The following is a 24,839-nucleotide window of genomic DNA, read 5'->3' on the forward strand; positions in this document are numbered from 1 at the left end:
GTGTGTGCGTGCGTGCATGTGTGTGTGTAGTGGGGGGTGCAGGGGAGAGATGGGTGCTCCCAGCACTGGGTCTGGGCCCAGTGGATGCCTGTGTGTGACCTCAGGGACCACGGTAGGCTCTCCTCCAGCTGGGCTTCAGAGTGCCCTTCTTGACACATGAGGCAGGGAGAAGGGACTCAACGGTGACCCAGAAAAGGCCAGAGAGTGGACACAGTGGGGCCAGGAGGAAGGAGGGGCTGCTTCCTGCACCAGCTTTGCTCCCAGCTCCTGCAGGAGTGATCCAGTCTGCCTCTCAGGTCCTTCTAACACCCCCTTCCACAGATGCAGGAAGTCCTCTCCAGGGGCCTGAAGGCTCTTCTAAGCAGTTGCTCTGCCCTGACGTTGTCCCTGTCTGTGAGCACTAGTGGGGAGAAGGGTGGGGCTGGGGGGTGCTTGGTGGGGAGAGGCTGGGAGAAAGCAATCAGTCACTGTCACTTGCAGCTGTGCCCTCCTGTCAACTGGTTAATTAGATGCCAACATTTACATTTTTAATTTCTGCAGTTTGACATTTTATGCAGCAACCCCCAAATCTCCCACCAGAGGGGAGCTGTGTTGCCTCCTAATGAGGAATCAAGGGATCCCGGTGTCCCAAAGACAGCCACCCTCTCCTGGGTGCTTCCGGCCCTGGGCCACGTGGCAGAGAGGCACTGCAGGGGTGGGGTAGGGCCAGGACCTCAGGGCAGCACTCCCAGGAGTCCTCACGGTGTCCACTCGGCCCACACTGAATGCCCATGGCTTCAATGCCAGGGACAGCGAGCCTGAGAGCTTAGAACAGAGGAGGGTGGTGGGAGTGGGGGGACAGTCTCCAGGGTGGGGACCAGAGTGGGGCAACTGGGGCACCACGTTTTAGTCAATCACTCAGTCTCACCTGGGCGAGCACAGGTGGCAGTGATGGGCCCTGGGTTCCCAGAACTCAAGGCTTGATCAGGTGAGCGGAGGGCACATTCTTGGAGGCGCTGGTTCAGTCTCACCCTGGACCCCAGTCCTGTGTCCCTCCCTCCGCATCCCTCACTGCATTGGCCGTGCATCCATCTGTCCTGCGCTCTGTTCCCCACCTCCACCTCTGCCCACTGGGGCCCACTGGAGCTGGGTGACAGGCTGGCAGAGGTGGCACCTGTGTGCCACTCCAGCATCACGTTCAAGATCCTGCCTGAATGACAGTTCCAGTTAATCTGTGCAGAGCATCCCCAGGCCAGCAAAAGTAGGCCAGGGCTGGGCTGGCTGCCCTGATTGAGCCTCAGCCCTGCACGAGCCTCAGCCCTGCACGAAGGCTGTCGCACCCCTGGCTCATGTGGACTTCCTTTCTTCACAAACTTTCAGTGTGGGGTCCTCTCTTCCCCTGCCCCCACCCCCCATCTCCAGAGCCATTGGGCCCTTTACTCAGCTCCTTGTCCTGTTTCACTCGAGGTCCTCTGCTCCATTCTGGAAGAGCCCACTCTCTGCCAGGCCTGCAACCCACCCCAAAACATCTTCACGTTCCTCGGAGTTCTGGGGAATGACACCCCAGGTACAAGCACTCCAGTGAGAGACTGGATTCATTGCCACTATTTCGGAAGACAGTAAATGCAATGTTCCGTTTTACAGCGGAGACCCGGAGCATCAGCGGTGGCTCCAGCCCCATCACGCTCAATGATATTTGTGCCATCGCCCCCTCGCAATTGCACGCCGACCGAGCAAAATACATTTGTCCTGTAAGAGGTCATGTCCAAAGGTCGCATGGGGGGAACAGGAATGGATGACTCCCTCATTTCTGTGTCCCGGCCAGCAGCCAGACATGGCTCTGACGACACAGCTGGGTCCGGAGTGTCCTCTAGGCAGTCCCACTCTGCCACCATGGACAGTCAGAGCTACTGACTGCAAGGCAAACCCCAGCGTCCCCCGGTGGGGCGGCACTGTCATCAGAAGCAGAGGCCTCTGCCGTTTCTGTCACCTGCCTGTGAAGCCTTACAGGTAGGAGGATGGCTCTGTCAGGCTTTCTGCAGACGGCATCGGGCGCCTACTGTGACCTGTGTGGTTCCCGGGCAGCCTGAGAGCCCAGGCCAGGGACCACATCGTCTCCTATGGAAACAGCAGACACCCAGCACCCTGTCCTTTCTGCCTTGTCATGCACTAAAAGCCCAGTCGGTTTCTCCAAAGAGAGTATTTAGAAAATGTGTTTGTGTGAGAGAAAGAGAGGGAGAGAGTGTGGGGTGGAGTTGAGAGCAAAGTGGCAGAGGGCAGGGCTCTGATTCCTCACTGAAGTTGTGGGGGGCTACCTGGCCCTCCTCTGCTGCTGATGTGCAGAGGGCCCTGCCCGTCTATGCCACACGCAAGCCCATGCCAGGATGGGCCACATGTCCTCATCTTCAGCGAGTTCTACATGGCTGAGCTGAGTGGCTTTGGAATGCTCGATGTCCTAGAGGAGTGTGGGGCATCGGGTCTGGCTGACATTCAGTTCGTCCTGGTCCCCAGCCCAGCCTGGAGCTAAGTGGGCCCAGCTGCTGGTCTCTGCTGCCCGTGCTTTGACCTCTCCCTGCTTCTCTCCAGGGCTCTACCCAACTGCACCCCTTGAGCCTGATGATGGCCCAGCTCTGGTATCTCTGTGCTGTGGGCAAAACTGCTCTCTCCTGAGCACCTGCCATGCAGGGGCTTTGTGCTGGGCTCTGCCAGTGGGCAGCCTTATTGATTGTGAAGAATGCAATTATGCCCCATTAATGAACTTCACACAAGTCTTCTTATCTGCTGGCTGCACGGTGAGGAAAGGAAAGGTCAATCTGGATTCCTCTTCTTGAACTTGCTCCCATGGGATGTCTTTCTGCAGGTGAGTCTCTAGAAGGGACTGGTACTCTGAAAGTCTCCTGGGACCCACCCTGGAGCTGGCCAAGGACTGGCCCGCTGAGGAGGGGTGGGGCCCACCACTGGCCTTACCCAGCTTTCTTTGTTGTGCTTGGTCATACCAGGTGGGATGCCAGCACCATTGTGGTTCTGACGTGGTTCTGACACTGGCCCTCAGGAGCTGCTACAAATCCAGCCGCCAACCACCAACAGCTGGATTCACTGCTGTGGACTAGTCTGCAGTGTTTCACATTCACGGGCTTCTGTGAGATGCGCCCAGCATGACGGTGGCACCCATCTCTGTCTCTAGGATGGCCCCAGTGATTGAGAAGAGGGTCTCCAATGCCCTGAAGTTTTTGTGGAGCCCAGTGTATCCTCACCCTTTCAACACCTCAAGGATGAAGGTGTAGACACAGAAGACACATCTGAGGCTCTGATGTATAGATGCTTGCCTTTCAAGGTCCCGCGTGAAAGTCTTTTCCTCTGTGTTCATTCACTGACCTCCCTCAGCTCCTTGCTTCCTGAGCCCCCATGAGTACTGTTCATGGTGCCTGCCTATCTGTATCTTCCTCGACCATGAAGACCATAAGAGAAGGATCAAGTCTAATCCACCCTGAGTGTTCAGTGCACCCATGATGGACACCATAAAATGTTTGACTCATGGATGAATGAATACGTTAATGAAATGTCCATACTTCACCTCCAGTATGGCTCCCAGGGTGAACTGTCACAGTTTTATATTTTGAGTGATGGCTTCTTTAGGAGGCATTTTTAAATAGTTAAAATTCTTAACCTTTTTTCACAAGTGACACAGGTGATAGATGCCATCCCAACGTGTGGCACCCTTTAGTCCAATTCCCAGGGGTCAACTCACTCATTCCTATGTAGAAAACCTGTGCCTGTATGCAAGGGAAGCTGGGGTTTATTCAATTCAGTTCAGTTCGGTTCAGTCACGCAGTCATGTCTGACTCTTTGTAACCCCATGAATTGCAGCACGCCAGGCCTCCCTGTCTATCACCACTCCTGGAGTTCACTCAAACTCAGGTCCATCAAGTCGGTGATGGACTCATCCATCCATCTCATCCTCGGCCGTCCCCTTCTCCTCCTGCCCCCAATCCCTCCCAGCATCAGTGTCTTTTCCAATGAGTCAACTCTTCGCATCAGGTGGCCAAAGTATTGGAGTTTCAGGTTTAGCATCAGTCCTTCCAAAGAACACCCAGGCCTGATCTCCTTCAGAATGGACTGGTTGGATCTCCTTGCAGTCCAAGGGACTCTCAAGAGTCTTCTCCAACACCACAGTTCAAAAGCATCAATTCTTCGGCACTCAGCTTTCTTCACAGTCCAACTCTCACATCCATACATGACCACAGGAAAAACAATAGCCTTGACTAGACGGACCTTAGTTGGCAAAGTAATGTCTCTGCTTTTCAATATGCCATCTAGGTTGGTCATAACTTTTCTTCCAAGGAGTAAGCGTCTTTTAATTTCATGGCTGCAATCACCATCTGCAGTGATTCTGGAGCCCCCCCAAAAATAAAGTATGACACTGTTTCCACTGTTTCCCCATCTATTTCCCATGAAGTGATGGGACCAGATGCCATGATTTTAGTTTTCTGAATGTTGAGCTTTAAACCAACTTTCTCACTCTCCTCTTATTGGGATTAATTTCTATTTAATATGAGAGGCAATCCTTCTAGCATGAAAATGTTACTGCTATTGGCAACGAGATAGGAATGACTACTGACTGTAACACACCAGTTTGGTGACAACACTGTTGACTTCTGCTCCTTAAGATGAGTGGAGTGGGTGGTTGCCACTGGGGAACCAAGAGATTCTTCTCCCTTACTCTAGATGTGGCCGTAAGCAAAACCCCTCATACTTGGATGAAAGCGGCAAAGACTGGCAGTCTGCAGCGGGGCTGCCAACCAGCAGTGCTGTGAGGAGGCAGGAATGGGGTGAAGGATGTGTGAGAGGACAAGTGGAAGGAAGGATGGGAAGGAGATGGGATGGGAGGACAGGTGGGAGGTTGGGGGGGGGATGGTGCAGGGATAGGTAGATGAAGAACTTCTAGGAGGTGGGACAGCTTAGGTGGGACAGGATGACTTGGGCTACCCAAGCAGCAGAGTTAGTAAGGCCTCTGGAATCCATATATGTCCCAACCCCCTAGAAAGAGGGCCAGACAGAGTAAATCCCATGTCTCAGTGGCGCAGAGAGAAGGCCCTCCCCAAATGCATGTAGAGCACACACTACATCAGCGAGGCCCTACATATGGACTTCCTGTGTGTGCACAGCAGCCAGACCTCAAAATCAGGGGGTGGGAAAGCCCTGGCCATGAGAAAAGGGGGTTCTACCGTTGCTCTTCTGACCTCGAGGCTGCCGGGGCCCTCAGCAGGCCAGCCTCCTGGTGAGGGGAGGGTGGAACTGATCACCAAAGGAAGAAGGTCTCTATACACAATCTCCAGACCCAGGGGGTGCTATTTCTCATCCCCTTCTTCTTTGCACCCTCATCCCAGAAGGAGAGGAGAAAGGATTTGTGACCCCAAACAAGGGAAAGATGACTTTCCTGAGAGTGCCATTTGTTGCTAAGAAACTAGTGAGATAAGAAATGGAAACCATTAAGGTACTCGTAAAAATAACCAGATGGGTGACTCGTGACCTGTAGCAGCTGTGTGCCCCACCTCTCATTTAGCACCAAGCAAGAGGGAGACCGTTCGCCCAGCACTTGCATTATTCTCACCTCCGACTGAGTGTGCTGTTCTGGGACAGCGTCCTCTAAGCAGATGCTTCATCAATGCTCCCAGCCCATCTCATCCCAGCCTTCTCCCTCCCTGCCCGAGGTCCCATCACCTTGACACTGCACCAGGGCCGGGATGCCCAAGAGCCCAGCTGCTGCCTCTTTCTTTTCTCTGCTGAAGAGCCAGCTGACCACACGGGAGAGCTCGCTCCTGGCAGCTCTGTAGTCAGAAGAGTGAGCCACTGGTGACGCAGGGGGAGGTAAAAGCCTCTTTGGTGACTCAGACATAATCAGATACAAGGACAAAAGAGTGAGCTCTCTCTCTGACAGCCAAGGCTGGATGTACACCACAGGCAGCAGCAGGAAGGGTGGGGGAGAGATCAAGGGACAGGGGGAGAGGGAAAACAATGCAACTCTTTCAGCAGAACTGGGGTGGGATGGTCAGTTTTTGTGACTGGGAATGGCCAGTATCCCACCCCTTCTTGGTTATTCCCTCTGTACAAGGGAAGGCAGTTTTCAACTATAAAGATGGGGACTGTGTCTCTACCATGAGCAAAACGATACTGTTCATTCTGTCTCAGCTGCCAACTTAAGAACAACTTCTGGTTTCTTTGACTCTTCAAAAAGATCCCAAATCTGAGTCTCCATCCAGGTTTCCTGTCTTTAAGCTTGGAAGAAAGAGAAAGGGACTCTAAAATCAGAATTGCCATGTAGAGTTGCGCAGGCTGTTCGCTGCAAAAAGGTGGGGGTGAGCTAGGGCTGACAGTCAGCCTGTCACTTAACAAACCACACATTCTGGAGTGGGGACACATCCTCTGGTAGGAAGGAGCACCTTCCTTAATTCACATGGACACCATATGGGTTGGCAGAGGCCCTGTCTAAAAGGATCGTAAATGGTGGAAAGGAGATTTGGGAGTCAGTTGAATTTGGGGATCTACTTTTCTCTTGGCCACTTAAGTCATCTTGGACTGATTACTCAGCCATTCTGTATGTATAGTTCACCTTCATGGGCACAGAATGAGGTTATAAAGCCTGTCCTCTTATATTCCAGAGCTGCTGTGATGAATAAATAAATATATTTTCAGCTGGTTGTCTAGCTCAGGTGCTTGGCATACGGAGCTGATGCGACCCAGACAAACTATGAATGTTGTTTACCGTGAGTTAGCTTTGTGCCAAGAGGAACCCAGCTTAATGGCATACAGGTGCCCGCCCCACCACACACACAGGTGCACAGCCGAGGCTGGATTAGATCAGGGCCTGAAGCATCTAGAGCTCATCGCCTGAGCAACAACAGACTAGGACAGCAAGAAGCTCTTCAGGGTAACAATGACATCCCCACAGGACACTGGAAGAACCACCAGATGGACAGGGCTCCAGGCTGTGGGTGGCAAGATGTTATTCGGTCCCTTGAAGTCTTTTTTGTTTTTATTTTTTCAGTGAGCATTAGAGCAGCGGACTATACTTCTTCCTTGGGCCTAGGAAGATCTGGGCCCTCCATGCAGGGGAGCAGAGCACCGTGGCAACTTCTAGCCATGTCCCATTCTTGTTTCGACTGACAACACCAGGTTCTTGGGCTGTGGGTGTCCCAGTGCAGGATGGGGCTTGGTGCAAGGACCAGTCTGCAAGCCCCACCCACTGCAGAAGGGAAGGGGGCCCCACTACACACCCCCAGGGAAGTTGCCTGCTGCAGCCAGGGTCCTGCCTGAGCTCCCCAGGTCAGCACTCACCTCTCCACCCAGTTCTTGTAGCTGGGGATGTCCTTGGCATAGAGCAGCTTGTTGGAGGGGGAGTCCTTGCCCAGCCGGTGCTCCGACGTGGAGCACGAGTCCATGAAGGTCTGGGCCACCACGGAGAGGCAGGCGTCTGTGATGCTGTTCTTGTGGATGTCAAACACAAACTGGGGGTTCTTGATCATGTTGACCCAAAACCGTAGGGGCAGGCTGTATAGAAGGAAGAAGCAGATGGTCAAGGGAGATGGGGTGGAGGAGCTGGACACTGACCCAGAGAGGTCCCTGGAGGTAGAGAAAAGGCTGGGAAGCAAGCCTTTGGAAGGGCCCTTCTCCATGCCATCAATTCACCTTCTGGGGAGCTGAAGATCAGCAGGGTTGAACAGTCCATTCAGAGATACAGCATTGATGGGCACTGGAGGTGTCGATGCCCAGCCCAGACTGTAGGACTCCCCAGTGGCCCTGAGAGCACAAGGCTTTGGGGTTCAAAGCAGTCATGACAGGTGCTAGAAGGTGGAATGTCTAACTCTCTCTTCCACTGTCTGCCCCCCAAAACATATCTGGTTGGCAAATCTTAAATAGCCTGGAACCTAGGCTATTTATTATTCTCTGCCCTCACTGTAACATGTGGAAGAAGCCACACTCTTCCTCCCCACCTGACCTAATCAACTTGTTTTTACATGGTGAGGGGCCTGGCACTAAACAGTTCAAGCAAAACTTACTGATTCTCGTCTCCAAGCTAGCAAGCTGAGCAAACCCCACTTCTGGCTCTCACCTGCCCCGTTATGTCTGCTCCTTCCTCTCCTTTTCTTCCAGTCAGCACCTACTCTATACCAAGAGCCACGCTAGCAGCTGTGGGTACAGTGTGAATAAGACCTGCCCCCGGTCCTTGAGAAGCCTGCATTCTGGTGGGCTCATGGGGAGTCAGGCACGCAATCAAGAATTTTAGGTGCTGGACCCAGAGGATGGAGGGGGTCCAGTTTAAGACCCAGGTTGGTGTGATCAAAGCTACCCAGAGGGATGTGTCCAGAAGTCTGGAAAGTCTTCACAGAGGGGACCGCGCTGAATAGTCTCTGTTTTAAAGATACAGAGGTGTTCTTTAGCTGAATGAAGCCTGGAGGAAGAGGGGGAGGAAAAGGAGGAGGACGGTACCTCCAAAGGGGAATCAGTTCAACAAACAGGACATGAAACATGCAGTGCGGTCTGGGAACCATAAGCCCTCTAGCTATTCCTAGAAAGGATCCTGGGGCATTGGGTAAAGCCTGCCCACGTGCTCCTCTGTGACTGCATTCTGCTGGCTCTCTGATCCTGCAACTGCCATCCAGCCTATGGAGACGTGGATCAGGAAGTGGGATGGCACCCAGCAAGGGATCACTTATTTCCCTCCCTCTGCCCCCACCTCCTCACCTCCTGCCATGTGCCCTGATGTTTTATTGTTGTTTTGGTTGCTATTCTCACGGTTGGTAATAGTTGGTAACAGTCATAATGTTCCTATGTGTTTGGCTTGCTTCTTAGAACTAAAAGTCTTTTGAATTACATTATTTCAACCCAGCAAGAATAAGATTTCTATATTCGTTGTATCTCCCAGCAGCCAGCATATATATAAAACAAATGCTAAAATACAGTAAGACCTCATGTTCAAGACTGCCAATCAGTCAACAAGTATTTATTAAGTTCCTACGAAACGTGCTGTGGAGCCAGTACTGAGGTCTAACAATGTTAAGTGGCCCTTGTTTCATCCTGGGAAATCCAAAGAGCAAATAAAGGGATGGTAAAAGTTCTGACACTCAGGGGAAAGTCAGGGTCACTGCAGCTGCCCAGGGGAGACCCCGAGAGCTGGGCTCAGAGCCCTGGATGCAGAGCTGCCCAAATGATGAAACCTCCAGTCACATCTTCCTGCTTCCCAAAGTTCAACACAGAGAGGGACCCTGGGGCCCACACTTGCCACATGGTTGTCTCTTTCCAACACTCTCCTTCCTTCAGCCAGTTGTGCTGACAGACAAATCAAACAGGGAAACCACAGCAGCTCCTGCCTAATGAAATATTAGCATATTATTAACATTAGTGGTGGCACTAATCTCTGGTTGATTGCAGCCACTCAGGCTAAATGAGCAGGAGGTTTATTTAAAAGAGAAAAGGCATGGGGATAAGGAGGAAGGGGGCAGGGGAGAGGGTGAGCTACAACTTTGGCCAGGAATAAGGAGACAATCTCTTTCCAATCAGGAACAATGGACCCTAAGTCAGTATGTAGATCTCATAATTCCTGGACTGACTGAGTCTTGCCCAGGTGGCCATGGTCAGCGTTGGGGAAGTGTGTTCTCTGGTGAGAGGACCTGAGAGTTGGTACTCCTGCCTGACTGCCCTTCACTGGGACCGGAGCTCTTTCTGAGAACAGCTGGCACTTGGAAGAACTGGAGGGAAGGAAGACTCTGCCCTCTCCCCCAAGGACTTTATTGGATCTTGGAGGTGGACTTAGCCCAGTGGGAGGTGTATGCTCATTTAGATACCATTTCAGGGGATGCACTTATAAAGGTTACAAGGCATGGTTTGGAAATAGCAGCTCTCCCAGGATAAGGTCTGGAGAGGGCATTCCTTGTATTCTGAAGGCTGCAGGCCCTCAGGTGGTAGGAAGGAAGACTCGGTGGCAGAGAGAAGCAGACTGGGTAGGTCAGGGACATGCCCTTGGAACAGCTCTGCAGAGTCATTCTGAAAAGGTGTACAGAGTCAAATGCAATCCTTTTTTTTCCCCTGGCCATGCCATGTGGAATGTAGGATCTTAGTTCCCGGACTGAGGATCAAACCCATGCCCCCTGCATTGGAAGTGCAGAGTCTTAACCATTGGACAACCAGGGAAGTCCTCAAATGCAATCTTACCTATGGGCAGTCACTGGGAGAGGCCAGACCTGCAGGCCTTTCAGAAGAGGGAGCAGCCTTCACCCACCGCTGGACTAGATGGGATCCAGAGTCTAACTGTCTTATTTCCGAAAGGTCACAAGAACTCCACAATGTACCCAGAATTACCGTGGGAGCAACCCTACTCTTCAGTTTTATGGTCCCAAACTGTTCCTGCCTGACTTTCCAACTTTAGTGGAGATGCACTATTCTTAAGGGGAGAGAGGAAGCCAGAGCATCCTACCCTGAATAACATTTCAGTGCCCCAGGCTGACTTCTGCCTAGATCCGGGTTTTGATTTGGGACCCTGGGCTGTCAGGGTCGGAGAAGGCAATGGCACCCCACTCCAGTACTCTTGCCTGGAAAATCCCATGGATGGAGGAGCCTGGTAGGCTTCAGTCCATGGGGTCGCTAAGAATCGGACACTACTGAGCGACTTCCCTTTCACTTTTCACTTTCATGCATTGGAGAAGGAAATGGCAACCCACTCCAGCGTTCTTGCCTGGAGAATCCCAGGGATGGGGGAACCTGGTGGGCTTCTGTCTATGGGGTCGCACAGAGTCGGACATGACTGAAGCGACTTAGCAGCAGCAGCAGCTGTCAGGGTGGCTGGCTGAGCCCTAGTACCATGTCAATCCTGGCAGTCGGCAGGTGCTGCTTTGAAAGAATGTGCTGGGGAAGAACACCCCGGGACAGGGACTGTGTAAAAGCTACTGGGAGGCGATTTCGGAACTGAAGGGACTAAATATAAGACGGCTTTACCCCAGGTGGAACTCTCAAGTAGAGACCATCTTGGCTCTGCATCTCCATCAATATTTATTGAGTCCCAGCTCTGTGCAAGATTCTGCCACGAGAGCTGCATACTGATGTCTGACCTTGCAGTCTCACAGTGAAACAACCGACAAACGAATGAAGGGAAAGGCAGATAAAGGCTAAAGGAGAGAGGGGACCGTGATGAGACACCTAGAGTGTCATTTAAGAGTTAGACACCCTAGTTATGGAACAGTCCCTTCCCCAAAGGGAATTCTGGAAAGGGAAAACCATGTCTTGAATGGACTGGAAACACTCTCATGTTCACCTAGGTGACTCCTAGCTGTGCTCCAAACTCCATTTAAGAGTCTCTGTGAGCTCCTGCCTGTCTACAGCCCGGCTGCACACACGCACCCCATATCCTCACATGTGCCCCTCTATTCAAACAGCTGCCCTCCTGTCAGCCCACGCAGGGCAGAAGGCACGACCCGAGTCTTTGCAGACTCAGGGTCCAGCATGATATCAGGCAGAGGGGAGGGAGCAGGATGTGAGAGCGACCTGGCTGTGACAGCTGGCATGCTCCTGTTTGCTCATTTAGTTGGTTTAATGTTTGTTGACTGAAAGGACCGATGACAAAGATGGACGACTCCAAAGAGGGAAGGGAGAGAGGAAGTGAACACCCACAAGGACGGGAAGGAGGCGGAGCCCCGGAGAGCGCCTGCGCAGAGCTGCCACAAGGGGGAAGGCGGGCTGGCCCCATCGTGCCTGTCTCCAAGGCCGACCATCGGCTCGGGGGTGGCCTCTCCCCGCGTGGCTTCCGCTTGCTCTTCACTCACCAGTTGCTCTTCCAGGTGTGGCGGACGTGCGGGTCATGGATGCCGTGCTTGTCCGCCTGCTCGTCCAGAAAGTCGAACATGTACTTGATGGCCAGGGGCAGGGCCGAACCGCGGTGCGCCGTGCTGAAGATCGTCTCGAACAGGTCGTCCACGAACTTCTGCAGCGTGCCCTGTGGAGGGCACCAAGTTCAGACACAGCTCGCCCGCCCTGAGAGCTCTGAGGGCGGGGCTGTACAATCGCCTGGCCTCCCAGATGGCAGAGGGGAGGGGAGGCCAGCACACAGCCAGGCCTGCTTGGGTAAAATCACATAAGCGCGTGCAAAGAATCTGCACCCTCCTCCCGCCCGCTCTCATCTGTCTCGGAGCAGCTTTCCATTTCCCTGGCACGTGGAAAATAGATATAACACTGATGACTGGACCTAAGGAAGCCTCCCTCTGCCAACACCGCGGTTTGGTTTTAACACCCTTCGGCGGTGTTATTTTAGCACTTTTCACAAATGCTAATGAACAACTCACTCGGTCAGAGCAGACAAGCACAATCTGCTGGTTCTGTTCGGGCATTACTCACGTCAGCTAATGAACAGTTTACTCACTTGGCTCCATAGAGAGCGGAGCTGGGGCCAGTCTTGGGCCTTGAGGGACTAACTGTAGGCACACAGGGTCCCCAGAACCAGGATTAGAAAGGGGGCCTGCAAAGTCATTGATGGGGCTGCAATTTCCACCACTAGAGACTGTATATGACACCCCAGAGATATATAGCCAGTCTTCCAGAAGGCATGGCAGAGGACCAAGAATGCACATGGCTAGTGTCTCTCTATTTGAGCAAGGGCAAGAGTGGTGTTAGAGAAGACTCTTGAGAGTCCCTTGGACTGCAAGGAGATCCAACCAGTCCATTCTGAAGGAGATCAGCCCTGGGATTTCTTTGGAAGGAATGATGCCAAAGCTGAAACTTTGGCCACCTCATGTGAAGAGTTGACTCATTGGAAAAGACTCTGATGCTGGGAGGGATTGGGGGCAGGAGGAAAAGGGGACGACAGAGGATGAGATGGCTGGATGGCATCACTGACTCGATGGACATGAGTTTGGGTAAACTCTAGGAGTTGGTGATGGACAGGGAGGCCTGGCATGCTGCAATTCATGGGGTTGAAAAGAGTTGGACACGACTGAGCAACTGAATTGAACTGAAGAGAAGGGATGGAATCGAGATTTCAGACTGCGTGCCAGCCTGGATGTATGGGAGGGGCTGGCTGCAGGACTGGGTTGAGAAGGATGCTGAGGTTCTATGCTGGGAAGATCAGGCTGATGAGCAGAGCCTACGTGGATGGATGACTGAGGTGGGGGCGGGGGTTGGCGCCAGCACAGATGCTAGGTATTTGCCAGCTCTGACATTTCTGTGGGGTGATGACACCCCACCCCATAACCCACCCGTGCCTCACACCCTGGCTGACGTCCTGTACCTTAGTGGCCAGCAGTCGTGTCAGATAGATTTCAGACACCATCTTGCTTCCCCGGTCCCCTTCCTTCTGGTCCCCGTGCTCATGGTTCTTCACCAGGTGCCACATCTTGACTCCACTCTCCAGGTCGGGGGTGATCATTGGTGTGCGCGAACGGAGGCTGTCGGGGCTGCCCGTGTACCGGATCATGTTTTCTGCCAATGCAAGGACCCCAGGCAGGTAAGACCACCCAGGCTTCCAGCCTATTATTCATGATACACCTCGGCTCCAGCTGAGGCCAACTCTGATCCTTCTCGCCTTTGGAGGCACTGCTGTCCATTCCTGAAACTGGAATACCTTTTCCACCGCCTCCAGGAAATTCTCTGTGTCTTGTCCACCCAATCGGATTCCCTTCCCTCTTGTACTTGCATCTCTCCAGCCCTTATGATTCAATTTGTAAAAAATACAAGCTTGTCTCTTTTTGTACTTTCCTTGTAAGAGCTCTCAAGTCTCAGGATGTGTTCTGTGTCGCCAATTAAGTACCAATGAAAGAGCCCCGGGTGGTGGCAGGGGGGAGGGGGCTTTCCCCTGTGGTGTCAGTGGTAAAGAACCCACCTGCCAATGCTGGAGACACAAATTCTATCCCTGGATGGATCGAGAAGCTTCCCTGGAGGAGGGCATGGCAACACACTCCAGTATTCTTGCCTGGAGAATCCCATGGACAGAGGAGCCTGGCAGGCTACAGTCCATAGGGTCGTAAAGAGTCAGACAGACTGAAGCGACTTAGCACGTGCTCATGAAAGAGCTGGGATCCTGTTTCCCTTAACCGGTGACTAATCAGCTGAGTGATTGCCCTGTCACTTGTGTACCTTCACCTGCCTCTCTCGCCTGGACCATTTATTTGCTGCAACGTGAGGTGTGGTGAGATGAGTGCCAAGCAGGAAAAGAAGAGGCAGGTCCCACTGTGTGCAGGCACCATTGTGTGTTGTCTTCTATTTCCCAGAACCGTCTCATGAATTGGCTTTTTCAGCCAATTTTGCTGATAAGAAGGCACCAGAGCATCCAGCCCACCTCCAGTGCCATTCTCCCCACCCCAAGGAGCAGAGACCTGGGTTTGTACCTTCCCTCAACTGCTTCATAGTGTGTGACCTTTACACGTCATTTAGCCTCTGTGCATCAGAGTTATCATTTGCTAATCTGCATAATAGGGGGAAATAATAATTATTTAATTCACTGATTATTATGAACCTGACGTTTGATAATGAGTTATCACAAACGTGGAAGCATCTTAGAGACTGTAGGACGCTCAGGAAGGTTAGACTTTCTTCTTGTTTCCAGGGACGAAGTTCCGGCATCAGCGTCCCTGCTCAGAACCAGGAACCTTCTTTTGGGTACAGTGTTCCTTTCTGGGAGCCAGCCTGCCTGACTCGCCCCATCCCTCCCCACTCCCCATCCCCGGCACCCACTGTCTTCCAGCAGTGCTGCCATGGTGACCACAGCTGCTCAGGGGGCATCCTTTCTTCCCCAGAAGGATGTGATGAACTCACCGTATTTACTCGCTGAGGTCCTGGAGACAGTGGAGTTGTTCACTGCATTGTAGGCTGTCACTTGCTTGGACACTAAGGCCACCACTGAACCATCTGGCACCTACCAGGGAAAGGCAGGTAAGGGCCTGGGCACAGAAACTGCCACCCAATCAGGATGAACGTGGTCCTTGGGGACAATCAGGGCCTCACCGAGAACCAGGGGATGGAGGAGGCTGTCAGTTTTCCTTTGATGAAACAGGACAGATCTGAATATAGAATTGTAGTCCATGGTGGGCCTCACTCTTGGGAGTGACTCGGGCAAGAGCCTCTCATCAGCACCCTCTGTCCTTATGCTTCCCTGGGAGAGCACCCAGCCTTAAACTCCAGGGCTCACCTAAGAAAGGGTTTTGCTCAGGGTCTTTGCCCATGCCCTGCAGGAAGCACACACCCGGCATGCTATCTCCAAGAAGGTCAGGGTGTCCTGGGGGGCCAGGTTTTCCCTGGGTCACTAAGGGCACACAAAGTGCTAGTGAAGAAGTGGGTTTAGGGCTTGGTAAGAGCCTCAGGATGACCCTGTTATTCATAGACAGAGACGCCCAGGGACCTGGCTGCCTAGCTTGCTAGCCCCTCCCCATCCACGGTCCCCTCACCTGGTAATGTGCCAGGGTGTTGAGTCTCTTCCAGTCGTTCTCGATCTTAGTGGTGATGTCTTCATCCTGCAGGATCATCCTTGCCCCGCTTCCTTGTCGCCACTCTGTAAGGGGAACAGTTCCATCTCAGACAGGCCCTTGGGCCCCTCCCATGGGATCCTGAGGATCCCTGTGCAGGCAAGTGCATGGCACCACCTCAGGGTGCATCTGAAGACAGACAGGTGCTCGCAGATGCTCCCAGAGGAGGGGCGCAGAAGCTCTCAGCACAGGGGGACCCTGACTCCCAGGTCTGGTTCCCATCCCAACAAACTATGTGACAGACCTAGGAATGTCACCTCCACTGCCCACTTGTTCCTGGTGGGTGGCCACATCGGCAAGAAGTCAAGGGTTATTAAATGAATGAAGAAGGCAGGGGGCTTCCCTGGTGGCTCAATGGTAAAGAATCGTCCCACCAAAGCAGAAGACGGGTTTGACTCCCGATGTGGGATGATCTCTCCCTGCCATGGAACAACTAAGCCCAGTACACCACAGCTACTGAGCCTGTGCCCTAGAGTCCAGAAACTGCAAATACCGAGCCCAAATGCCACAACTACTGAAGCCCGGGCATCCTAGAGCTTGTGCTCTGCGACAGGAGAAGCCACTGCAATGAGAAACCTCTGCACCACAACTAGAGAAAGCCACACAACAGTGAAGACCCAGCATGGCCAAAAATAAGTATTAAAAAAAGGCAAGTGAAGACACTTAAGAACATACTAAGCAAATGCAAGGTGGCATCACCACTATCACGTACTCTTTGCTTAACTGTGAGGTCTTGGAGCTAACGAGACCAAGACTGTAAATTCCATCACTAGGCACCCTCTTTCTATTCCAGGGGTGCAACTTGGACCCCAAAACCAGCAGGTGGGCCAGTCTTGGCAGAGAGATTGAGTAAAATGTATGTGGAGGGGCCAGCAAAACCTATCCTCACGCCCAAGAACAGCTACAAAGTCGATGTGGCGAACAGCATCTTGGTGATCTATCCGACACCTAATTTTCTTTGATGCCATAGGTGTACACTTACCTCCCACCTTATCCTCATGGGTCCCAGACACCTACAACGCATGGGTTCGCTGATGGATCCCACATGGGGGAACAAGAGACTGTTTCTCATCCGCCAAACCCTCACCGCCACATGTGGTACAAATCACATGGAGATGGGGACACGCACATTCATGTCCTGAAAAGTTCACACATGGAGACCCAGGTGCAAGCCAGACACATGCCAGCTCTTATGCACGAACGCATCCACTTCCACACACACACACACACACGCTCACATGCACACTGCAGAAAGGAAAACGGCCTTTTCAATTCAAATACAACATGTGTGTCTGCCTAAAAGCCAGGAATCTGGTTTCCAAGCAGCCATGACCCCACTCAGTGCCTCACAGATGCTGAGATTCTGAAACGCGTGAGAGCATGGGGTTTTTGCGGCGTGTGGGTGGGGGCTGGCGTGAGTTACCCACAGTCCTGGTCTAACCTCGCCTTGGATTTTTACTGTGGCTCTGCAGACGCACATTTCGGCTTCCCTCCCCTGTTCCCTCCCGTCCAGGCTGAGGGACCATGACTGATTCCTTCCTGCCTTGTGCACTTGGCGTGGCCAGTGCTGCAGACGAGAATCAGGCCCAGGAAGGGAGCTGCCTGCCTTCAGCAGGAACAGAGATGCTCCTAACAGCCACGTCCGTGCCTCTAGCTCCTGAGCTTGTCTGCTGCCTGGTTTAGAGCTTCTTGTAGCAACGGGCTGTCCCAGGAAGGAAAACATGAGGGTGCCATGTAGGTTCACTGGAGCAGAGGAGCCTCCAGAGGTCTCTGGGGACCACCTGTCACTTAGGGCTGTTGATGGCACGGCTGGACTCGATCATGGTGGTGAGGGTCTCGGGGCAGGTGGGGTGGTATGTAAACGAGGAGATGTCCCACCAGGGCACCTGGCCATCAGCATTTTGTTTGTTTGTTATCATGTTGTCTGTTGTGGGATTTTTTGTTTTAGATTTTATGCAGGTAGGTATGGGTGCATGTTTTTTGAGTGGTTGCAGTGGCGTGCTGCAGTCCATGGGGTTGCAAAGAATCAGACAGGACTGAGTGACTGAACTGAACTGAAGACCAGCCTGGGCCAAGGATAAGGCAGGGGCACGCGTTGTCCCAGTTGCACAAAGATAAATGGCTCTGAATGATAAAGCCTCATGGGTCTCCCCTCTTGCCTTGTGAATGGTGCCAGGCCATTAAGTCAGAGGAGAGCACATGGGTGGGGGCCCGGAAGGCAGGCAGTGCTCTGCATGCCCCACATGGGAGCCAGAGGAGAAACAGGGGCCCAGCTCTGGACACTAAGTCTCCTGGCCAGGCCTGAGGGTGGAGGACTGAGCTTCACTGAAGAGGCCGTGGGGCTGGGCAGGATTAAGTGGGGGAAGGTACCCACCGAGGGCCAGCTTGCTGGTGTGCCCTGGCTCCCTTGTCAGTGGCTCTGTAGCACCTCTCAGGGGGATGTGAACAAACCAAACCACCGGGGGGACCAAGCAGTGACTGCTGGTGACTTAATTCTGGAGCCAGATGCACAATTGCTCACTATACAACTGCCCTGAAGTTGTGCAGTGCGCAGCCTGTGCGGCCCTATGCAGCAGCCCTGGCTCTGAATCGTGTCCAGCAATTATGTAAGCAAATGAAAGTCAGGCTGCCTCTCTGCCTTCGACTGAAAAAATGTAGGGCAGAGTGTGGCCATCCTCCCCCCACTCAGGGCAGCCAAGGGATGATGGCTTCTCCTTGGGAGTACAAAACTGATGCCGCCAGATGCCCAGCAGCAGGGCTAGCCCAGCACCTGGGACACAGTAAATACCTGATGAGTATTTGTTACATGAATAATACATAAGTGAAGAGAGTGAAATAGATGAATAGATGAAAGAGGAGAAAGAGTAAGTGAGTGAGTAACGGTGGCTTACTTCCCAAGCAGTGAAAGGATTTTCTACCCGTGGGTTGCTGCTCCATGGTGGGCAGACAGCAAGCTACAGGTCAACTGTGAGCTGAGCTGTTAGAACCTGGGACAAAGGTAGAGCTGACCTCCAGAAGCTCAGCTGGGCACATTCACTGCCAAAGTGAAAGTTCTCTGGAATGATTATCACTTGTTCTTCCAGTTTTACGACTGGGAAATTAAAGAAGCGGGTTGGGAAGGCAGACCTGGAGGTCACTGCAACTTGGAGCTCTGTAGCGTGGTGCCCACCACATGTGTGAGCCACTCAAGTGTTGGGGGTGTGGACAGTGATGGCTGGACTGGAACTTGGGCTGTGGCCACACCGGGATGCTGGTGGGTAGCTGCCTCCCCTCAACTCCAGACTCTGAGCTCCAGGAATCCCAGTGGGACACAGCACTTCCACCTCCACAAAATCAAGTCCATGCGGATGGGGTTACATGCCTTCCACACTGGCTGAGGCTTGTGGTCAGTGATGATATGCAGTGGGCAGCAGGATGGTCAAGGGCAGCAGGAAGCCTGCCCATCACTGATGTCAGTGCTTAGTCACACATTTAGGGGCTGTCAGAAGGGGTGTCCTGTCTGTTGGTCCTGCCAGGCCCAGCCCCTGCCTCTGGTGGGGTGTCAGCAGGCAGCAGGGAGGCAACGACTATTGTCTTTTTGGCAATTATCTCAAAAAGTTAAAAATGTTCCTCCAAACACCAATATGATGATAGAAAGCTGGAGAACACTTAGTCCTGCTTTCAGATCTCTCGAGTGAAGTGTCAGTCGCTCAGTCGTGTCTGACTTCTCTGTGACCCCATGGACTGTAGCCCACCAGGCTTCTCTGTCCGTGGAATTCTCCAGGCAAGAATACTGGAGTGGGTAGCCAGTCCCTTCTCCACAAGATCCCGACCAAGGGATTGAAGCTAGGTCTCCTGCATTGCAGGCAGACTCTTTACCATTTGAGCCACGAGGGAAGCTCTCTTAGATCTCTCAAGCCTGTTATTTTATTCTCCTCCTACAGGAAAGATGCTATGTGCCTTTTTCCCCTGAAATATCAGAAAGGTGAAAAAGTGAAAACCTCTGTTCCATCTCTAAACCAATCCTGAAGAATGAACCCCAGAAATATTGGAGCCCAATGTTGGCAGCTCCATCCCTGGGACATGTAAGGAAGAAGAGAGGCTGTGGGTGGCCTGCGCAGCTGACCCGGAATGGAAGTGTGGATGCAACATGTGGGCAGGGGGTCCCTGGCACCAAGCGACATAAGTGGGCTAAACCCATCCCTGTCTCATTCTTCTCTGCCCAGGGTCCTCAAGCTCACCTGTGGCCTGAACACATGCCATTTCCATGTCACTCTTTTCCCTCCTTTTCTGAAACCCCATATCCAAGCTAGGGCCTCTCTTTCCCCAGACTCACCATGGGGTATCTCAAGAAAATCAAACAGGGTAGGCTCTGCTTTCTGGAGTGCTACTGTGCTCCTTCAAGACCTGCTCTTGACAGAGGTAGGGGCCGTGGAGCTCACACTGGGACCAGGAACAGCCAAGGTCAAAGATCAAAGCTGCTGGCTTCCTTCTGTCCCAGGAAGAGTCCAGCCCACAAACTGCATGGCTGGCTTCATGAACCCTCATCCCTACCCAGTGGTAGAGAGCCCCAAGGGTGGGGTGGGCCAGTTGAGGGCGAGGCAGACCTGCAGTCTTCAGGTCTGGTGTCCTTGGCAGTGTGGACGGCTGGCCAGGTCACAAGGCCCCCGAGCAAGGGCATATCTAATTTTGTGCTCTGGGTACTTCTGCATATTCAACATAGGCTTAGTGCTAATAACAGTAGTGGAAATCAACAGTATCCAGGTCTCTTCATCCCAGGTTCAGCATTCTTTCCACCAAATAGGCTCCTTCTGTCTTGCCTATGAAAACAGCACTAAAAATATCTCTCTTTTGTGTCCACACCTTGCTGTGTACCAGGTGACCCTGTTAGAACAGCCGAGGGGCAAAGGGACAGCTGGGCCAATGGCCAGTGTCCTCTGGATGAATGCCCAGCCGCCCAGACAGCTTTGCCTGCCCACGGGGCACAGTGAGACTGGGAAATGCCTCAAGGCACCAAATGATGTGAGCTCGGTGATGGTCCCAGTGAATCCTAAGACAGGGACTCATCACCCTGCCCACGCTGGACCAGGTCATCTCCCTGCTCCCCCTGGACTAGGACACAGGAGGCATCTCCTACAGCCACCATGGTGAGAATCCACATCCAGAGAATCTTAGAGCTCTAACCTCACTCACTCAAAACTGAGTGCCCGTGGTGTGCTAGGCACTGTGCTGGCAGGACATTACTCAGGTGAGCAAGAAAACTTCCTAACGCGAAAGCCCTGACCCCTGAAGGCCTCTGTGTGGAAGGTTATGCAGGAAAACAAAGGCGCACAGACCCAGAAAAGGGGGAGAGAGTAGAGGGGTAATTGGGGGGCAGGGAAGTGTTCTGGTCCACAGGTGCCACTTCTGTGACACTTCTAGTGATTCATGAGGATGAGTCCTTGTGGGAAGGAAGGAAGTTTGGAACTGAGTTAAGAAAGGTCTGGGATACCATTACTTTACTAATATCTTAGTCTAGTGTCTAAGGCATCTAGGGTTGAGCTGGAAAACCAGAGATGGGGTGGATGAACAGGAGTGGAGGAGCCCTGCCCAAGAAGGGGAGGACCTGGCCAAAGGCGGGGTGGGGTGGGGTGGGATGCTCAGGAGATAGGATGGTACCCGGAGGTTCTTGGAGAAGAAGGGGTGGGAGCAGCAATGGGGTGCCCCCACATTTCTGAGAGGTGTCCAGAGGAATAGTAGGGAGCTAGGGTGTAGAGGAAGGAGGGGTTTATCTGCAGGCCAACCCTGGAGGAAACACTGGCACCCAGTACATCGCGGGGTCTGGCTCCTGGAAGGTCCCCTACCCACCAGCAGGTATCACTTGGAGAGGGAAACCCCCCCAGGAATCACGATTGCCTTACTAGCTCAGGGCCTCATGGTGTGCATGCAGATGGGTGCACACGCATGTGCATGCACATACATGCATAGTCACACATGTGCACACACGCACGCACATGCTCACACAATACCTCATTTCACCCCCTAAGGCTCTGCAGCCACCAAACTCTGCCTGCCCCAGACCCCAGTCCAGTCTTTGCATCAGCCTCTCTCCTCAGACCCATCACAGGAAGCTTTAGGAGGGGGTGAGCTAGAGGGATGAAGGAGGTGCCCACCAGGCTGGTTAGAACTGGCTGAATCAACCCTTCTGATCCACAGGGAACCAACTTTACAACTAGCTGCCTGCACTGCCACCCCAGGCTGCCTTTCTTCCCTGCTGGGTGCTGAGCAGGGTCTCAGCAGGTGCACACACCAGCCTGCACAGGGCCCTCTCTACCTCCCAAACCAGGGTCCCGAGCAGAAGGCTAGAGGAGGAGCCACAACTCTACTGCTGCACACCTGTCTGCAGGTGAGCCCCAAGGAGAACACCTGGCAGGGAGCCTGGATGCCCTCGGCACCCAGCCACTCCGAAGTGTGGGAGGGAGCAGCTTTGGAGAAGAGGGGGGAGAGGCCAGAATAGAATCACTGTCAATGCAAATAGTTGGGAAATTGACTCAGGAATTGGGGGGGGGGCATCTAAATATGACTGGTTAAAAGAGGAATAATTTGATGGTGAGAGCAAGTTCTAAAATATAAAATAAGTGAACTAGGAAATGTGGTGTTTAAAAGAAGAAACCCTACATCAAACAGTGCCATCTACTTCCAAGCCCTAGGTCTTTGCAAACTGTAAAGTGTGGTGCATCAGCTAGTTGTTGCTTTGGGGAAATCTGGAGAGCTAAAGGAAAAAGCAGGCTGTGCTCCACGACTCGATTTAAGAGAGGTGAGCTAGAGCTTAGTGGATATTCTTGAACATGGAATAATATGGAGGCTCTGGTGGTGCTCCAGGGTGGTGTGCGATGCTGTGCTGTGTCAAAGAAGGGTTAAGAGGCAAGGGATGGGTGGCTGGAAGGAGGAGAGGTGACCCAGGTAGGAAAGGTGACCCAGGTATTCATATGCACATCACCGAGGGAAAATTGCTGGCTCTGACCTCTTCACAGCTCTGCCTGCAGCCCCCTGCCCTACTCCAGGCTCCAAGCACAAAGGACAGACACACTCACCATCCAATTTGTTATGCTTCCAACTTCCAGGGAGAGAAGGAGGTGAAGGAAAAAAGAAAAAAAAATCCCATTATCTTTATCTGTCCTTCCCATCAGGTGCAGCGAAAAATGCAAACTGGGGCGACAGCTGCTGTGAACTCTTTATATTTCATTCAGAAGATAGTGTATCTTTTTGTTGCATACAGGAATTACTTATTTGAAAAAATATACCCTTTCAGACAGAAGGGGTGGCAGAGTTCTGGGGCTATTGATGGGGCATTTGCATTAAACCAGAGGAACTGGGAGGTCATGGCCTGTGGAGGAGCTTGTGCGGGAAGGGAGTGGTTGTTCTCTTCACTTCCTGCTGTGTGACCAGGGCCCAGGCTCTGTGCCTCTCTGAGCTACAGAGTCTCCTGTGCAGTGGAACAGAACGGCATCAGTTATGTCCTCTGGGGAATGAACAGAGGAGACAAGAGTCCTTTGGCTCAGAAAGAGCAGTGTCCAGCCTCCTTCTACTGTGCAAAGAAGTGAGGAACTCCTAGCCATATGGCTCCCTCTGCACTGGGCATTTCCCCAGGGCAGGCTCTCATGAGACGTTGGTTGAGGCGTTTGGTGATGTAACAGGGTTGTGGTTTATTTAGTCGCTCAGTTGTATCTGACTTTGTGACCCCATGGACGGTAGCCCACCAGGATCCTCTGTCTGTGGGATTTCCCAGCAAAATTACTGGAGCAGGTTGCCATGACCTCTCCAGGAGATCTTCCCGACCCAGGGATCCTACATTGGCAGGCAGATTCTTTATCACTAGGCCACCACTGAAGTCCTGTATAAGGGAGTGCCTATATCCAATACCTCTGGGTGGAAAGGGGCATCAACTTGGTGAGGACAGTCTCACATATAACAAAGCGGGGAGCCCTAGCACTGTGCTTTCAAAGCTCCCAAGGCCCACTCGCCCCAGCATAGTCCTTAACTCCTGCCCTGGGATATCTTCCCTTCCCTAGATTCCAAGAGACTCAAAGAAAGGCAGGTTCTGTGTCCTTCGCTTTGACTCTTACAATGGTTAGTTCTATCATATGTCAACTTGTCTGGGCCACAGTGCCCACCCAGATAGCTGGTTAAAAATTATTCTGGATGTTTCTGTGAGGGTGTTTTTGGATGACATTGATGTTTAAATTGGTTGGCTTTGAGTAAAGCAAATTGCCCTCCATAATGCAGGTGGACCTCTTCTAATTAGGTGAAGGCCTGAGTAGAACAAAAGATTGACCTCCCCTGAGCAGGAGGGACTTCTGCAGCAGGTGCCTTTGGACTTGAACTATAACATGGCTCTTCCCTGGGTCTCCAGCCTGCTGGCTTTCCCTACAGATTCTGGACTTAACAGCCTTCACGCTAGACACTGAATGTTTGTATCCTCCCAGAATTCATATGTTGACTCCTAACCCTCAATGAGATGGCATTTAGAGGTGGGGCCTTAGGGAGGGTGCCTGAGGTCATAAGGGTGGAGCCCTCTTGAATGGGATTAGTGTCCTTGTAAAAAAGATCCCCTGCCTTTTCTAAAACCAGCTTGAACATCAGGGAGTTCACGGTTCACATATTGCTGAAGCTTGGCTTGGAGAAATTTTGAGCATTACTTTACTAGCATGTGAGATGAGTGCAATCGTGCAGTAGTTTGAGCATTCTTTTGCATTGCCTTTCTTTGGAATTGGAATGAAAACTGACCTTTTCCAGTCCTGTGGCCACTGCTGAGTTTTCCAAACTTGCTGGCATATTGAGTGCAGCACTTTCACAGCATCATCTTACAGGATTTGAAACAGCTCAACTGGAATTCCATCACCTCCACTAGCTTTGTTCATAGTGATGCTTTCTAAGGCCCACTTGACTTCACATTCCAAGATGTCTGGCTCTAGATTAGTGATCACATCATCATGATTATCTGGGTCGTGAAGATCTTTTTTGTACAGTTCTTCTGTGTATTCTTGCCACCTCTTCTTAATATCTTCTGCTTCTGTTAGGTCCAGACCATTTCTGTCCTTTATCGAGCCCATCTTTGCATGAAATGTTCCCTTGGTATCTCTAAGTTTCTTGAAGAGATCTCTAGTCTTTCCCATTCTGTTGTTTTCCTCTATTTCTTTGCATTGATAGCTGAAGAAGGCTTTCTCATCTCTTCTTGCTATTCTTTGGAACTCTGCATTCAGATGCTTATATCTTTCCTTTTCTTCTTTGCTTTTCGCCTCTCTTCTTTTTACAGCTATTTGTAAGGCCTCCCCAGACAGCCATTTTGCTTTTTTGCATTTCTTTTCCATGGGGATGGTCTTGATCCCTGTCTCCTGTACA

At 52.2% G+C, this 24,839-nt stretch overlaps 1 protein-coding gene across 2 annotated transcripts in view; it reads right to left on the bottom strand.

Moving 5' to 3' along the window:
- PLXNA4 (plexin A4) overlaps nucleotides 1–24,839 on the bottom strand; it is a 425,409-nt gene that overhangs the window by 9,559 nt on the left and 391,011 nt on the right. The window contains exons 25-29 of one of the 2 annotated variants that reach the window (XM_040259648.1): nucleotides 15,402–15,505; nucleotides 14,773–14,872; nucleotides 13,250–13,440; nucleotides 11,793–11,962; nucleotides 7,315–7,527 (exon numbers count right to left, since the gene is read on the bottom strand). In XM_040259648.1, the coding sequence (XP_040115582.1) occupies nucleotides 7,315–7,527; nucleotides 11,793–11,962; nucleotides 13,250–13,440; nucleotides 14,773–14,872; nucleotides 15,402–15,505 (778 nt within the window). Of the gene's footprint in view, nucleotides 1–7,314; nucleotides 7,528–8,309; nucleotides 9,348–11,792; nucleotides 11,963–13,249; nucleotides 13,441–14,772; nucleotides 14,873–15,401; nucleotides 15,506–24,839 lie in introns of those variants that run through there. The other variant, XM_040259649.1, reaches the window with a different exon arrangement.

Source organism: Oryx dammah, unplaced genomic scaffold, assembly GCF_014754425.2.
Source record: "Oryx dammah isolate SB20612 unplaced genomic scaffold, SCBI_Odam_1.1 HiC_scaffold_18, whole genome shotgun sequence".
In the NCBI taxonomy this organism is placed as follows: Eukaryota; Metazoa; Chordata; class Mammalia; order Artiodactyla; family Bovidae; genus Oryx; species Oryx dammah.